The sequence below is a fragment of the Orcinus orca genome, chromosome 14 (assembly GCF_937001465.1).
Source record: "Orcinus orca chromosome 14, mOrcOrc1.1, whole genome shotgun sequence".
NCBI classification, from domain to species: domain Eukaryota; kingdom Metazoa; phylum Chordata; class Mammalia; order Artiodactyla; family Delphinidae; genus Orcinus; species Orcinus orca.
Window position 1 is genome coordinate 41,929,503 of NC_064572.1, and position 17,899 is coordinate 41,947,401.

At 35.9% G+C, this 17,899-nt stretch overlaps 1 protein-coding gene across 2 annotated transcripts in view; it reads right to left on the reverse strand.

The window, feature by feature from the left end:
• Positions 1–15,479: 15,479 nt before the first annotated feature.
• The window catches only part of WAPL (WAPL cohesin release factor), a 77,531-nt gene continuing 75,111 nt past the window's right edge, over positions 15,480–17,899 (reverse strand). For both annotated transcript variants that reach the window (XM_012534209.3, XM_012534208.3), the window contains exon 19: positions 15,480–17,810. In XM_012534209.3, coding sequence (XP_012389663.1) covers positions 17,745–17,810 — 66 coding nt within the window. In that variant the 3' untranslated portion in view covers positions 15,480–17,744. The remainder of the gene's footprint in view (positions 17,811–17,899) is intronic.

The window sequence follows — 17,899 nt, forward strand, 5'->3', positions numbered from 1 at the left end:
TTTGCTGTAAGAAATCAGAATTTATTTTAGAAATTGGATGAGAGAAAAATAAAAAGTTATTTTAAGCTAGTTTCATCAGGACCCTGAGCATTCAAACATGAATAAGCCATGCTTCCTGCCCTCAATAAACTCAGTGTGGATGGGGAAACCCATGAAACAGAAAGATGCAGAGACCCTTGCAGGGGATACAATGAGAGGTCACCCCAGGTGGGACAGCGTGGGTGCTTACCTTTGGAATCAGGCAGTTGTGGGTTTGAATCCTGATTCTGCCCCCTGTGGGACCTCAGGTAACCAACCTGACCTCCCAGAGCCTCAATTTATTTCTCAATGAAATACAGATACCACTCACCCTTCCAGGATGTCGGAGAGATTATATCAGAGAAGAGACATGTGAAAGCACCGAGTACCACGTTGGACCCGTAGCAGTCACAAAAAAACTCTCTAAATAAAATCCAAGCTTCACATACCTTAGGATTTGTGCCAACGTTGATTTCATATTGCAGTCATCCTCCCCAAAACCACCATACAAACTCCGGGCTTTTACAGTTTTGTAACTAGGGGAGTAAAAAGCTCAACTTTACTGGAAGGTAAAACCTTTGTTTCAGTTCATCCCCATTTCAGAGCTCGACTCAAGTTTTGTGTGTCAGACATTCTGGCGGTGGTTGTGAGAAAAATCGCCCCAGTAAAAATTCTGATGTTTCATATTCTAAGAGAATTATAAGGTTTCAAATCAGCCATCAGGGAGTATTACTTGAAAGCTGAAAAGTGCGACTGCCCTATGGTGTCATCCTCAACTTGGCTCTTCGTCGGAGGGTCAGGTTTCTGCTGCTCACAGGCCTGCTTTCCCTCCCAAAGTCTTGATCGTTTATCAGCAAATAGTGGTCCCATTCTCATCACATCCTTGAACAGAGTTGTTTTGAGTTGCTTCTGCTCTTGATGTTTTAAAACACTTTAAATGCCTTAAACAGACTGTTATTTGGAAATCGACTCTGTTTTCAATAGTATTCGCTTTTTTCCAGGGATCAAGACATTCATTAAAAAGATCTAAAAATCATTCCCAGTTTTGCATTAAGCTATTCATATGATGCTGGTTGAAATATACAGTACCTGTTAACCTCTCAAGGACTCTTAGTTGCACGTAACATGTTTATTATATTTACTGCCTACGTCTGGCACTAAATAATGATAACTTGCCCCCACAAAGCTCAAGTTTCCACTGAGCTATTGGGACTATTTGAACTAAGTTGAGGGTGGTTTGCTGGGATGCTCTTGAATGTAACCAGATCACCATTTAGGCTCAATATTTAGAATCCTCTGTAGATAGCTACTAGGTAGCAGTGGCAAAAATACCAGCTTTATGTCTGTTCATTTGATTTTCTGGACTTTCAAATTTATTTTTAATACATATGAAATGAATAAATATGTTCTTATTTAAAAGAAATCCAAATCGATACCGATTAAACAAAGTTCACCCTGACATCTCCCCTCACCTCATCTTCCAACATAAAAATCATTATCAGTTTGATAAGTAGCCTTCCAGAATTTTTCTGTCTATGCACTCATAAGCATATCTAGATATCATATAAATATGTACTTTAACTGATTATGATGCACTGTACATATTACTGTGCAACTTAAATATCCCCCTAACAATACGACTTTGAGATCGTGTCAGTAGAAGAATGATCTCTTTCTTTGCACAGATGTATGGTATTTCAGAGATTTGCCTATGTAATGTTTATGACGCATAATCCTTTTTAAAGTTTCACTGTTGGGGCTTCCCTAGTGGTGCAGTGGTTAAGAATCCACCAGCCAATGCAGGGGACACAGGTCGGAGCCCTGGTCCGGGAAGATCCCACATGCTGTGGAGCAGCTAAGCCCGTGTGCCGCAACTACTGAGCCTGCGTGCTAGAGCCAGTGAGCCACAGCTACTGAAGCCCACGAGCCTCGAGCCTGTGCTCCGCAACAAGAAAAGCCACCCTGGGCTTCCCTGGTGGCGCAGTGGTTGAGAGTCTGCCTGCCAATGCAGGGGACACGGGTTCATGCCCCGGTCCGGGAAGATCCCACATGCCGCGGAGCGGCTGGGCCCGTGAGTCATGGCCGCTGAGCCTGCGCGTCCGGAGCTTGTGCTCGGCAACGGGAGAGGCCACAGCAGTGAGAGGCCTGCGTACCGCAAAAAAAAAAAAAAAAAAAAAAGCCACCCTGATGAGAAGACCGTGCACCACAATGAAGAGTAGCCCCCGCTTGCCGCAACTAGAGAAACCCCACGTGCAGCAATGAAGACCCAACGCAGCCAAGAATAAAATAAATTTTTAAAAGAAGTTTCACTATTATTACCTGGGGACAAGGAAATCCCTCAGGGCAAAAGTGATTGTGAGTGCTGGGTTCTTCCTTCTCACCTCTTTGTTAAGCCAAGTAATGATTCACTAGCCTGTTAGTTCTTCAGTGCTTTTCTTAAAAGGTTTAAGAGAATTTTTTTTGCCAGCATTTTAATTTGTCTTCAGCAGGATGGTTTGAACTCTTCTGTTGGCTGTTCAGTTTTTTTTAATTCTTATCTACTATATTGCTAAACTATCTTTTTATTTCTAACAAATTCTCTATGGATTTATTTGGATTTTGTATTAGACAATCATATCTGCAAGTGGTTTCAGGTTTTCTTTATTTTCAACTTCTATGTCTGTAATTACTTGTCATCACACTGGCTAGAACCTCTAAATAATGTTAAATAGAAGTACTGACATTGGAAATCCTTATTTTGTTACAGACTTTAAAGAAAATGCTTCTAGGATTTTACTATTAAGATACATTTCTGGGGCTTCTCTGGTGGCGCAGTGGTTGAGAGTCTGCCTGCCGACGCAGGGGACACGGATTCGTGCCCCGGTCCGGGAAGATCCCACATGCCGCGGAGCGGCTGGGCCCGTGAGTCATGGCCACTGAGCCTGCGCGTCTGGAGCGTGTGCTCCGCAACAGGAGAGGCCACAACAGTGAGAGGCTCGCGAACCACAAAAAAAAAAAAAAAAAAGATACATTTCTGTAGATTTATACTAGATACCTTTGATTGTTTCAAGGAAATTCCCTTCTATTCCTACCTTGCTAAAAGATCTTTTTTTCTTTGAATATTTTTGAATTTGTTTTGTTAATACTGAATCTTCAAATAAAATAATTCTTTCAGCTAGGCTTTCGATTTATTTTGAATATTATTTGAATTTAATTAAATGCTTTTTGTGCATCCACTGAGAAGATCCCACGGTTTTTGTCATTTATTAATGTGAAGAGTTACAGATACTGATTTCCCTAATGTTAATTTACCATTGCTTTCCTGTGATAGATCCAACTTGGACATGTTCTGTATTTTTTTAATAAATTGCTGGACTCAATTTGCTAACATGTTTTAAAGGAATTTAGTGTCTATGGTTTTCAGTGGGAGAAGCCTGCAATTTCCTTTTCCTTGTTGTCCTTGTCTTATTTTGTTATTAGTGTTATATGGACTTCATCGAGTTTAGGCAAGTTTCCTCTTTTTCAATGCTCTAGAAGAATTTGTGTAAAATTGGAACTGTTTATTGCTTGGAAATTTAGTGGAAATAACTTTCTTTCTTTCTTTCTTTCTTTTTTTTTTTTTGTGGTACGCGGGCCTCTCACTGTTGTGGCCTCTCCCGTTGCGGAGCACAGGCTCCGGACGCACAGGCTCAGTGGCCATGGCTCACGGGCCCAGCCACTCCGCGGCATGTGGGATCCTCCCGGACTGGGGTACGAACCCATGTCCCCTGCATCGGCAGGCAGACTCTCAACCACTGCACCACCAGGGAAGCCCAAAAATAACTTTCAAAACCATGAACTTTCTGTTATATATGTTATGGAATTTTTTTCTTAATGTTGATTTCTTTAGAAGTTATAAAACTCTTCTGCTTTTCATTTCTTTTTGTGTGTTTTGTTCACTTAATTTTTCTGATTTGATAATGTCTCTTATCTATTTCATTAGCATACATCCAGAGTATTCAGTTAATGTCTTTTAAATCACTATCTCTGTACTTTTGTATTTTTATAGTTAATTTTTAAATGTGTACTTTATGTCTTCCTTCTTGGTCAGTATCCCCAAAGTTAGGTTACCCTCTTCAAAGAATCTATTTTTGGCCAATTAAAAATTTTTTTTCTATTAACTTCTTTTTTTTTTTTAACTTCTTTTTTTTTCACTTTAAAATGGTTAAACTGATACTTTTATTTTATGCATGTTTTCCTAAAATTAAAAAAGAAGCTATCAAGAAAGTAAAAAGACAGCCCACAAAACGGAAAAAAAAATTTGCAAATCATATATCCGATTAGGGTCTAGTATCCAGAATATAGAGAGAACTGTTACAACACAACAAAAAAAAAGAACAAATAACCCAGTTTCAAAAATAGGCAAAGCAATTCAATAGACAGTTCTCCAGTGAAGATATGTAAATGGCCAACAATCACATGAAAAGATTCATGTAAAAGATTCTTGTATATGAATGCAAGAGATTTTGTGCATTAATTTTGTATCCTGCTACTTTACCAAATTCATGGACTAGCGCTAGTAGTTTTCTGGTAGCATCTTTAGGATTCTCTATGTATAGTATCATGTCATCTGCAAACAGTGACAGCTTTACTTCTTTTCCGATTTGGATTCCTTTTATTTCTTTTTCTACTCTGATTGGTGTGGCTAAAACTTCTAAAACTATGTTGAATAATAGTGGTGAGAGTGGACAACCTTGTCTTGGTCCTGATCTTAGTGGAAATGGTTTCAGATTTTCACCATTGAGAACGATGTTGGCTGTGGGTTTCTCATATATGGCCTTTATTATGTTGAGGAAAGTTCCCTCAATGCCCACTTTCTGGAGGGTTTTTATCATAAATGGGTGTTGAATTATGTCAAAAGCTTTCTCTGCATCTATTGAGATGATCATATGGTTTATCTCCTTCAATTTGTTAATATGGTTTATCACATTGATTGATTTGCATATATTGAGGAATCCTTGCATTCCTGAGATAAACCCCACTTGATCATGGTGTATGATCCTTTTAATGTGCTGTTGGATTCTGTTTGCTAGTATTTTATTGAGGATTTTTGCATCTATGTTCATCAGTGATATAGGCCTGTAGTTTTCTTTTTTTGTGACATCTTTGGTTTTGGTATCAGGGTGATTGTGGCCTCATAGAATGAGTTTGGGAGTGTTCCTCCCTCTGCTATATTTTGGAAGAGTTTGAGAGGGATAGGTGTTAGCTCTTCTCTAAATGTTTGATAGAATTCGCCTGTGAAGCCATCTGGTCCTGGGCTTTTGTTTGTTGGAAGATTTTTAATCAGTCTCAATTTCATTGCTTGTGATTGGTCTGTTTATATTTTCTATTTTTTCCTGGTTCAATCTTGGAAGGTTGTGCTTTTCTAAGAATTTGTCCATTACTTCCAGGTTGTCCATCTTATTGGCATATAGTTGCTTGTAGTAATCTCTCATGATCCTTTGTATTTCTGCAGTGTCAGTTGTTACTTCTCCTTTTCATTTCTAATTCTATTGATTTGCATCCTCTGCCTTTTTTTCCTGATGAGTCTGGCTAATGGTTTATCAATTTTGTTTATCTTCTCAAAGAAGCAGCTTTTAGTTTTATTGATCTTTGCTATTGTTCCCTTCATTTCTTTTTCATTTATTTCTGATCTGATCTCTATGATATCTTTCCTTCTGCTAAATTTGAGGGTTTTTTGTTCTTTCTCTAATTGCTTTAGGTGTAAGGTTAGGTTGTTTATTTGAGTTGTTTCTCGTTCCTTGAGTTAGGATTCTATTGCTATAAACTTCCCTCTTAGAACTGCTTTTGCTACATCCCATAGGATTTGGGTTGTTGTGTTTTCATTGTCATTTGTTTCTAGGTATTTTTTTATTTACTCTTTGATTTCTTCAGTGATCTCTTGGTTATTTAGTAGTGTATTGTTTAGCCTCCATGTGTTTGTATTTTTTACAGATTTTGTCCTGTAATTGATATCTAGTCTCACAGTATTGTGGTCAGAAAAGATACTTGATATGATTTCAGTTTTCTTAACTTTACCAAGGCTTGATTTGTGACCCAAGATATGATGTATCCTGGAGAATGTTCCATGAACACTTGAGAAGAAAGTGTAATCTGCTGTTTTTGGATGGAATGTCCTATAAATATCAATTAAGTCCATCTTATTTAATGTATCATTTAAAGCTTGTGTTTCCTTATTTATTTTCATTTTGGATGATCTGTCCATTGGTGAAAGTGGGGTGTTAAAGTCCCCTACTATGATTGTGTTACTGTCAATTTCCCTTTCTATAGCTGTTAGCATTTGCCTTATGTATTGAGGGGCTGCTATGTTGGGTGCATAAATAGTTACAATTGTTATATCTTCTTCTTGGATTGATCCCTTGATCATTATGTAGTGTCCTTCTTTGTCTCTTGTAATAGTCTTTATTTTAAAGTCTATGTTGTGTGATATGAGAATTGCTACTCTAGCTTTCTTTTGATTTGCATTTGCACGGAATATATTTTTCTATCCCCTCACTTTCAGTCTGTATGTGTCCCTAGGTCTGAAGTGGGTCTCTTGCAGACAGCATATATACAGGTCTTGTTTTTATATCCATTCAGCCAGTCTATGTCTTTTGGTTGGAGCATTTAATCCATTTACACTTAAGGTAGTTATAGGAACATACCTATAGGAACATAATAGGTATGTTCCTATAGGAACATAATAGGAACATAGGAACATAGGAACATAATAGGAACATAATAGGTATGTTCCTATTACCACTTTTTTAATTGTTTCAGGTTTGTTATTGTGTTTTCCTTCTCTTGTGTTTCCTGCCTAGAGGTTCCTGCCTAGAGAAGTTCCTTTAGCATTTGTTGTAGAGCTGGTTTGGTGGTGCTGAATTCTCTTAGCTTTTGTTTGTCTGTAAAGGTTTTAATTTCTCTGTCGAATCTGAATGAGATCCTTGCTGGGTAGAGTAATCTTGGTTGTAGATATTTCCCTTTCATCACTTTAAATATGTCTTGCCACTCCCTTCTGACTTGTAGAGTTTCTTCTGAAAGATCAGCTGTTAACCTTATGAGGATTCCATTAAATGTTGCTTTTCCCTTGCTGCTTTTAATATTTTTCCATTGTATTTAATTTTTGATAGTTTGATTAATATGTGTCTTGGCGTATTTCTCCTTGGATTTATCCTGTATGGGACTCTCTGCGCTTCCTGGACTTGATTGACTATTTCCTTTCCCATATTAGGGAAGTTTTCAACTATAGTCTCTTCAGATATTTTCTCAGTCCCTTTCTTTCTCTCTTCTTCTGGGACCCCTATAATTCGAATGTCTGTGAATTTAATGTTGTCCTAGAGGTCTCTAAGACTGTCCTCAATTCTTTTCATTTTTTTATCTTTATTCTGCTCTGCAGTAGTTATTTCCACTATTTTATCTTCCAGGTCACTTATCCGTTCTTCTGCCTCAGTTATTCTGCTATTGATTTCTTCTAGAGAATTTTTAATTTCATTTATTGTGGTGTTCAGCATTGTTTGTTTGCTCTTTAGTTCTTCTAGGTCCTTGTTAAACATTTCTTGTATTTTTTCCATTCTATTTCCAAGATTTTGGATCATCTTTACTGTCATTACTCTGAATTCCTTTTCAGGTAGACTGCTTATTTCCTCTTCATTTGTTTGGTCTGGTGGGTTTTTACCTTGCTCCTTCATCTGCTGTGTGTTTCTGTGTCTTCTCATTTTTCTTAATTTACTTTGTTTGGGGTCTCCTTTTTGCAGGCTGCAGGTTCATAGTTCCTGCTGTTTTTGGTGTCTGCCCCAGTGGCTAAGGCTGGTTCAGAGGTCTTCTGCCACCGTTCCGTAGGTGTTCTGTAGGAGGTGTTCCACTTGTAGATGTACTTCTGGTATATTTGTGGGGAGGAAGGTGATCTCCACATCTTACTCCTCTGCCATCTTGGAGCGCTTTAGCCCAAGCACAGTCAGGAAGCCAGGTACCTTTAGCCTCAGTTTGTCAGTTGGGGAAAAAAGGGGAGGTGAAAACTCACTATCCTCTTCCTCTAGCTGGAACTGCTTCGCCCCCAGGGGCTGTCTCCAGGGCGCAGCACAGCAGAGCCTAATGCCTGTTAACTTCTACTTATCAAAGGTTTATTCTATTGCTGTTCTATCTTTAAAGTGGAAAGTTTGTCCTTTAGAGTTTTCAGTCATTCTGTTTTTCAAATATAAACATTTAAGGTTAAACGTTTATCCTTAGTATTGTTTTGCTGCTTCTTATGACTTTTGATATTTTATTTTTGTCATCATTTAGTTCTAATTTTTGAAGAATTTCCATCATAATTTCTCTAACCCATAAATTATCAGGAGGCTTGTTATAAACTTTCTAAAAAAAGATTTTTTCATTTAACTTTCTGTTATTTTTTTCCAGACTAATTGTTGTGAATGTTTTCACCTTAGGCTTGTTTTGCCAGTTCTACAAATTTGTATCAATTGATTCATGCTATATGTAAGTTTTGTTAGGCTTCTTCCACTCAGCATTATAAATATGAGATTTATCTACATTGTTGATTGAAAGAGTAGGTCATTCCTCTTTATTGCTAAATTATGTTGCATAAATAAATCACAATTTGTTTATCCATTGCCTGTTGATGGACATCTATGTTGTTTCCAGTGTTTGGCTATTGTTAATAAAAAATGGCTATGAACATTTTTTCACACATTTTTCTGTTGAATGTTTTCATTTCTCCTGGACAAAATGGAAATACTGAGTTGAAAGAGAAATGTATTTTTAATTTTACAATCACATCCCAAAACTTTTTCAAAGTGGTGTTATGACTTTACATTCCCACCAGCAACATTAACAAAGTTCCAGTTGCTCATTTGTGCCAACATTTAGAGTTATATTTGGTTGAATTTTGGCTGTTCAGTTGAATAGAGTAGTATCTCGTAATTTAAACGTGCATTTTCCATGATTACTAATGATGTTGAGCGCTTTTAAATGTGTTTATTAATTCATACATCATCCTTTGTGAAGTACCTATTCAAGTTCATTTAAAAATTAGACTGTTTGCTTTTTTTTTGAGTTGTAGTTCTTTCTATATTCTGGATACAAGTCCTTCATCAAGCATATGATTTGTGAATATTTTCTCCCAGTCTAAAACTTGCCTTTTCATTTTCTTAATGGTGTACCTTTATGAACAGGCGTTTTTGATTTTAATAAAATTTAACGAATAATTTTTTGGTTATTGATTTCTGTATCTTGTCAAGAAAATTCTTGCCAATCCCCAAATCATGATGATGTTCTTTCATGCTTTCTTCTAAAAGCTTTATAGTTGTTGGGTTTTTTTTATAGGTAGGTGGTACATCTTTATTAAAAAAAAAAAAAACTTCTATTTGATTGACTTAGAAATAATCACTTACAAATTAAATATTTCTAAATATCAAGGTAGCTGGCTAGAATGAACTTTAGGGTCATGTGATCTAGTAAATATTTAATTTTGAGTCAATATCTGGTATTAAAGCTAGCTTAAGCTTGTTGGTTTAATCAATACAGATATATCTTACTTTTTAATTTTTTTTTACATCTTTATTGGAGTATAATTGCTTTACAATGGTGTGTTAGTTTCTGCTTTATAACAAAGTGAATCAGTTATACATATACATATGATCCCATATCTCTTCCCTCTTGCATCTCCCTCCCTCCCACCCTCCCTATCCCACCCCTCTAGGTAGTCACAAAGCACTGAGCTGAACTCCCTATGCTATGCGGCTGCTTCCCACTAGCTATCTATTTTACATATGTCCATGCCACTCTCTCACTTTGTCACAGCTTACCCTTCTCCCTACACATATCCTCAAGTCCATTCTCTAGTTGGTCTGTGTCTTTATTCCTGTCTTACCCCTAGGTTCTTCATGACATTTTTTTTCTTAAATTCCATATATATGTGTTAGCATACAGTATTTGTTTTTCTCTTTCTGACTTACTTCACTCTGTATGACAGACTCTAGGTCCATCCACCTCATTACAAATAGCTCAATTTCGTTTCTTTTTATGGCTGAGTAATATTCCATTGTATATATGTGCCACATCTTCTTTATCCATTCATCCGATGATGGGCACTTAGGTGGTTTCCATCTCCGGGCTATTGTAAATAGAGCTGCAATGAACATTTTGGTACATGACTCGTTTTGAATTACGGTTTTCTCAGGGTATATGCCCAGCAGTGGGATTGCTGGGTCATATGGTAGTTCTATTTGTAGTTTTTTAAGGAACCTCCATACTGTTCTCCATAGTGGCTGTACCAATTCACATTCCCACCAGCAGTGCAAGAGCGTTCCCTTTCCTCCACACGCTCTCCAGCATTTATTGTTTCTAGATTTTTTGATGATGGCCATTCTGACTGGTGTGAGATGATATCTCATTGTAGTTTTGATTTGCATTTCTCTAATGATTAATGATGTTGAGCATTCTTTTATGTGTTTGTTGGCAGTCTGTATATCTTCTTTGGAGAAATGTCTATTTAGGTCTTCTGCTCATTTTTGGATTGGGTTTTTGTTTTTTTTGTTATTGAGCTGCATAAGCTGCTTGTAAATTTTGGAGATTAATCCTTTGTCAGTTGCTTCATTTGCAAATATTTTCTCCCATTCTGAGGCCTGTCTTTTGGTCTTGTTTATGGTTTCCTTTGCTGTGTAAAAGCTTTGAAGTCTCATTCTACAGATTCAATGCAATCCCTATCAAACTACCAATGGCGTTTTTCACAGAACTAGAACAAAAAATTTCACAATTTGTATGGAAACACAAAAGACCCCGAATAGCCAAAGAAATCTTGAGAACGAAAAACGGAGTTGGAGGAATCAGGCTCCCTGACTTCAGACTATACTACAAAGCTACAGTAATCAAGACAGTATGGTACTGGCACAAAAACAGATAGATCAATGGAACAGGATAGAAAGCCCAGAGATAAACCCACGCACATATGGTCACCTTATCTTTGATAAAGGAGGCAGGAATGTACAGTGGAGAAAGGACAGCCTCTTCAATAAGTGGTGCTGGGAAAACTGGACAGGTACATGTAAAAGTATGAGATTAGATCACTCCCTAACACCATACATAAAAATAAGCTCAAAATGGATTAAAGACCTAAATGTAAGGCCAGAAACTATCAAACTCTTAGAGGAAAACATAGGCACAACACTGACATAAATCACAGCAAGATCCTTTTTGACCCACCTCCTAGAGAAATGGAAATAAAAACAAAAACAAACAAATGGGACCTAATGAAACGTCAAAGCTTTTGCACAGCTTTATAGTTTTAGCTTTTACACTTGGATCTAGGAACCATCTGGAATGAATTTTTTGTTTGGTATGAGGTGGGATCAAGATTTTGTTTTAAATGGATATCTAGTTGTTTCAGAACCATTGTTAAAAAGTAGTTTCTGCATTAAATTGCTTTGCTGCCTCTGCCACAAATCAGTTGGTGATATATATGTGCTTCTGTTTCTAGGCTCTATTTGCTGTACTGATCTATTTGCCCTTATGCTAATATCACAAGGTTTTGACTACTGTAGTTTTATAGTGAAACCTGAAGTTCAGTAGTGTACATCCTTTGTTATTCAAGATTATTTTGACTACTTTAGGTCCTTTGCATTTTCATGTGAATTTTAGGTCCGTGTGCCAAGTCTTCTTAAAAAAAAGTATTGAGATTGGACATCTCTGCCTTTTTCTCAATATTAAGGAGTAAAGTATTATACATTACTGTACTTTTCCTATATGCTCTTTTTCTTATTATGGTGGTTCCCATCTATTTCTAGTTTGCCAAGAGTTGGGGGTTTTTAAAATCATGAATGGGGGGGTGCATTTGGTCAGATACTTTTTCTGTATCTAAAGAGCTGATCATATTATTTTAGTCCTTTATTTTGTTAATATGGTTTATTATCTTGATTTTCATGTTAAAACAACCTTGTATTCCTTTGATAAACCCCACTTGTGATGTATTATACTTTTTATATAATAATGGATTTTATTTTCTAGTATTTTGTTAAAGCTTTTGCATCTTTATTCATAAAATTTGGTCTGTAGTGGTATTTTTTCCCTTTGCTGTTTATTTTTTCCATTGTCTGCCTTTAGTATTAGGGATATATGGGTAAGACCATAAAGGTGATTTGAGAAGTATTCCATTCTCTGCTTTCTCAATAAGTCTATTTAAGATTGATACTCTTCCTTAAATGTTTTATGATACACTAGTGTTCTTCTGGGACAGGACTTTTATTTGTAAGAAGATTTTAAAATATAAATTATTTTTATAGATAGAGGGCAAATCAGGTTTCCTATTTCTTGAGTCAGCCTTGGTAAGTTTTGTTTTTCAAGGAATTTGCTCATTTCACTTAAGTTGTAAAACTTACTGGCTTAAGTTGTTCATAAGTCTTTATCATCCTTTCAAAGGTCTGCAGTATCTATAGTGATATTCCATCTTTCATTCCTGGCATTGGTAACTTGTAACTTCCTTTTTCTTGATTAGTCTTGCTAAGTGTTTATCAATTCTATTAACTTTTCAAACAACAAAATTTTGGCTTTGGTAAAATTTCTCCATTGCTTGTCTTTTTTATTTTATTGAGTTCTGCTCTTGTTTTGACTTCTTTCCTTCAACAACTTACTTGGCTTTAATTGCTCATCTTTTTCTAGCTTCTTCCAGTAATTAGCTTCTTCAAGCTAATTTTCCTCTAAGCACTGCTTTATCTGCATCCAACAAATTTTTTTTTGTATTTTGTCATTTAGTTCAATTTTTTTTCTAGTTTTCCTTTCTGATCTGTTATTTAGAAGTGTATTTAATTTTCAAATATTATGTTCTAGATATTGTACTGTATTGCCTTCTGATATAATTCCTTGTGATCAAGGCTTCAGTCATCTGAAATTCACTGAGACCACCATCTGTGGTCTGTCTTGGTAAAGGTTTCACATGCATTGGAAAAACGGTTCAGTGTAAATGTCCCACAACTGTCAGTTAGGTCAAGGTAGTTGATATTGTCATTCAGTTCTTCTTTTCTTACAGATTTGTAAAATATATCAATTCCTGAGAGGTGTTAAAATATCAAACTGTTACTGTGACTATATCTATTTCTCCTGTGGAAAAAGAATGTTGCCTGCCCTCAGCCACTGCACACCCCCTCTCCCCACCACCACGAAGGCATACCCTGAGGGGAATTCAGGATGGAAGAAAAAAGTTAAGATTCTGTGATCTGGATACTGGCCCTAGGTAGTTAAGATGCATATCTAAGGAATGATTTGTGAGCCGACTCTTGCATCTTCCCATGCACAGAAAAGCACTAAAACCATTAGCTTGAAGTTTTTGTGATCAGCAGTAATCTTTCAATGTTTGACTACATGTTCTTTTCAGCAAAAACTCCTATGTGTTCTGGCTCCACCCTCACCTCTTTGGAGGAGTTCCTCAGAGCTATATGAGAAGCTCTCGGGCTATAGTCCTCAGTAAGGTCCCCAAATAAAACTTAACTCACAACTTTTAGGCTGTTTTTCTTCAGTAGACACTCCCTTTAATTTCAGTTTTTGCTGTGCATTTTAAAAGTTCTACTGCTAGGTGCATAGCCATAATTGTTATTTCTTACTGATACAGATTTTTCCCTTTCCCTAATCATTATGCAATGCTTTTTAGACTTGTTAATATTCCTTTGTCTTAAAAGTCTACTTTGCCTGATTTTAATCACTCCAATTTTCTTATGATTAATTCTTGCACAATGTATCTTTTCCCATCCATCTTCTTTGAAACTATTTGTATATCCATTTTCTTTGAAATTATTTGTATATTTGTGTTTATTGTGTGACTCTTCATTTTTTAATTTGACAATCTCTGCGATTTAATTGGAGTGTTAAAATAATTTAAAATAATTACTGGTATCATTAGATTTAGTGAACAACCTTGGCTTGTTCCTGTCTTAGGAGGAAAGCAGTTTTTGCTTTTTACTTACATGTGTTTTCTATTTTTCTCATCAGTTTTTGTTACTGCTACTCTTTCCCTACCTTTGGTTAATCAAATATTTTCCAGTGTTTGACTTCGATTCCTGTAAGGGGCTCCAGCTGTTATCTTTTTGCATTACTTTTTACTGGATGCTTTAGGCATTATAACAGGCATCTTTAATTGACTTCAGTCTACTAAGTATTACACTACTTTACATTAAGATTTCTGAGCCTTGTAACAGTATAGTTCTATTTACCCATAGTCTCCTTATACAACTCTGGCAGACAGGTCCTTTTAATCTAGGTGGTGTACAGGTATGGTTTTCTATTTTTGCTCCTTGAGCCAGTGCACGGCCTTTGGAGTATTCAAATTGCAAACACAGAAGCTAAGGGAATAGAGGTTTGACCAAAACACTCAACAGTATTTATTCAATTTTTTTCTTCAGTTTAAAAACTTTCTGTATGAAATTATCTATGCATCCAGTATCAGGATACCAATTAACTGACAGTGAATTGTGCAAACTTCTTCTGGTCCTTGCTTCTAATGTAAGGAAAAATCTTATTTGAAACATTTTAATGATTACTTAATTTTATTCCATTTTTCCCCTGCTTTATTAGTCACTACCAAGATATTAATAATATGTTTTGAAACAACAATTTTAGAGATTTGCCTTTAAAGTAACCCAAACCCAGTACCCACAGTGATATGAAAAGGTATTATCCCAGGTGTTTAAAATTGTTCTTCACATTTGTTCTTCCATTTCCTGATGGAGTGAAAACAAAATTGTTTGATAAAAGCTACTGTTTACCAAGACCTGTTTGAAACACTGAATGCTTCACATGTACCATCTTAATTGTCACAACACTGAGGTTAAGTACTATCCCCCATTTCTGGCTGAGTAAACAGAATAAAAGTTCAGGAATTTATTCAAAGTCCATAAACATCACTAATATTCAAAATTTATGCATTTTTTTTACGATCTTTCTATATCCTTAGCCTGCACTCTTAAACAGGTTATATACTATCTCTATGTGGGTAAGAGGGGAAAGTAGATGGGAACTTCCAGGACAGATCCTTTCATCTAGGTTTGTAGTTAAAAGCACTGAGGAGAGGTTGAGGAACCCACTTGAGTAAATACAGGAAACTTAAAGGCTGTCAACTAAGAAGAAAACTGAAAAACTAAAAAGCAGCTCTAAAAACTCAAACGCAAAGAAGTCTTGGGTCATATTCAGAGGAGCAAAAGGATTAAAGCAACTTAATAAACACACCGAGGGCATGACTACTTAACCAGAAAACTACCATCCCTAATATGTGAGCTGCTCAGTTGACATTACATTCAGATGAGTATTATTAAAAACATGGGGAGATATAGTGTTTAACAAAAATTGGTTAAATTTTTATGTGCATATTCAAAGTGTGAAACTCACTTAAGTGACACATCATGTTTCCCATTAGTTGGCTATATCAAGTTCGTGAGACTTCCTCCTCCAAAATAGTTCAATAGATTTATGTTAAAGACAACATGTGTATTGAAAGTAGCAATTTTATTTGAGTTAAAATTATTTACAAAAACCCAAAGACATACTTCATGAAACTGGTACAAACTAGTTTTTTCCTGCCGTTGGCTTTTGCTCCAAAGATCACAGCTGAGAAATACTGTATAAAATAAAAATAGGATTGGATTCAAAAAAGTACTCTACCTTCTAATTTCCGATTGATATTATTTACAGAAATATTTACAATGGAAAAAAAGGTTACTTTAAAACTTTAATTTGCAAGTCAGCCTCAAGTACCCTAAAATGCAGAGTTCTCTGAGGGTTAAAAACACACAAATGCACTGCGGTTGGTGAGGTGATTTCTCCCCCACCACTCCCCACCAAAATCTGCATCTCTATCAGTGCTTGACAATTAGTTACTATTTAAAAAACAAAACAAAAAAACTGTTAAACACTGAGGTAAATCAATTCTCAAATGATTACCAGTGTAACAGAAAAATGTAGTTCGCCCTGATTGTTCTTATCCAAATGTTTTATAATACCCCTTACCATCTGCCACAAGTCAGTTTGATCAACACTAAAAATCTCTTCCTAAATCCAATGAGTAATAAATATCAGTGTATTTTAAAATAATTTAACTAATTCAATTTTATGGATATCATTTACCAATAAGCTTTTAAAATAGTTTGCTAAGCTAGCTTTTATACTCAGGGCAAATACAACCTCAATCTTTCCCAAGTTACACTGGCATACTATGCTCTTAAAAGGTGATGGGTGGGGTTTGGGGTGGGTAGGAGGAAGAAGAAAACAATTTGACTGGAATCAGTTACTTCCTTATAGATTTCCCAACAATCTGCATTATCAAAAATAGGAAGACAATAAAAGGCAGCCACTGCATTAAAAAACATTACAGGTGGCACTGATCCAAGAGCCCCAATTTGTCACTTTATACAAGGAAATAACAAAGTCTAAATGGGTAAAAATTAGACTTTCAGCTATTTTCCCCAATACACACCAAACTAATATTTTTATGGCTTCAAGTTTTACAAATCCAATGAAGAAACATAACTACCTGAAAGGTATTTTAATGTATTAAACGAAATCTCTGGAAAGCCTGTATTCAGGCCTGATCAAGAAAAAAGAAAAAATGTATTAACCAGTGGTCTGAACAATAATTAATATAATAAAAATTTGCAGTGTTGTGAAATTAAATACATAAAATGTGTTTTGTGTGTTCCAAACAACACACTGTTCTATGAACTAAAAGAATCTGAATGAAAAAAAGGATCTTCTCTAAACCAACAATTTAAGGCTTTGCGTTTATGCATTTGATCCTGTCACTCTTATAGAAGAATATACATGTTATCTGGAAACATGAATTCTACATTGGTGTTTTAGCTTACTTATATTTACTGTACTGAACATTAGAAAATATATCTAGAGAGTTCTCCCTCAAAACTTAATCATGTTTCAAGAGCCTCCCCTAACATTAAGGGTAAACTACCCTGGGTTTGTCTATTTTGCTTCATCCTTTTAACAGGGCACATCATCTTATATTCCCTCAAACTGTTATTTGTTTTCTTGCGTCTATAGCTATGACTCATTATGATACGATAATGAATATGGTCATGGTCTCAAAGGTGAAAAATAGTTTTGACAACCCAAACCAAATCAAGAATAAAAAAATATACTATTAATCCCTTGTGTCTTTGGATTCCATCTAATTTTAAATATAGACAGTAGTTCAGGGAACAACAACAAAAAAAATTCACAAAATTATTAAAAGCTTTATTTACGATCGGAATCATTCAACAAAAAAGCAAAAGCAAATGAGCCTGAAAAAGGAACTAAGCTGTTGTCTAGAATGTCCCCAGAACATTCGATACCTCAGTAGCTAAGCTGCCTTTGCACCTGGCTGGCATGACAACAGTGGCTCAACATACACAGCAGTTGCACTAACAGCAGCACAAATTTTCCCCTTAAAACTTGCCCAGAATAAAAGCAAGAAAACAAGGGGAGAGTATAAATTCTGCCAAAGTGTGTTTAAATACTGTGTGGAACTGTTAACAGCCTGAACCTTTTCCCTCATTTTTGATAGTTGCAGATTGATGTAGTAACTGTCATTTAGCAAATGCAGAATGCATGACGAAGAAGAAATCAGGTGGCCTTAAAAATCCACATATGAATGATACTGATGAATGTTCTTGGTATATCTTCAAGGACTTCTTTCGTGACTTTTCTTTGTCTAAGAATAGCTCCAGCATTACCGAGCACCTGAAGCAAAGGTAAAGCAGCTAGCAATGTTCCAAGTATTCAATCACTCTAGAGATAGATTTCTGGCCTGTGGTTCCAACAGCACACTGAAAAGGGGAGGATTTGAGGTCGGGGGGGGAGAGGAAGTAACAATTAATATTTATCAAATTTTCAAAAGTATTGAATAAGAGCTTAA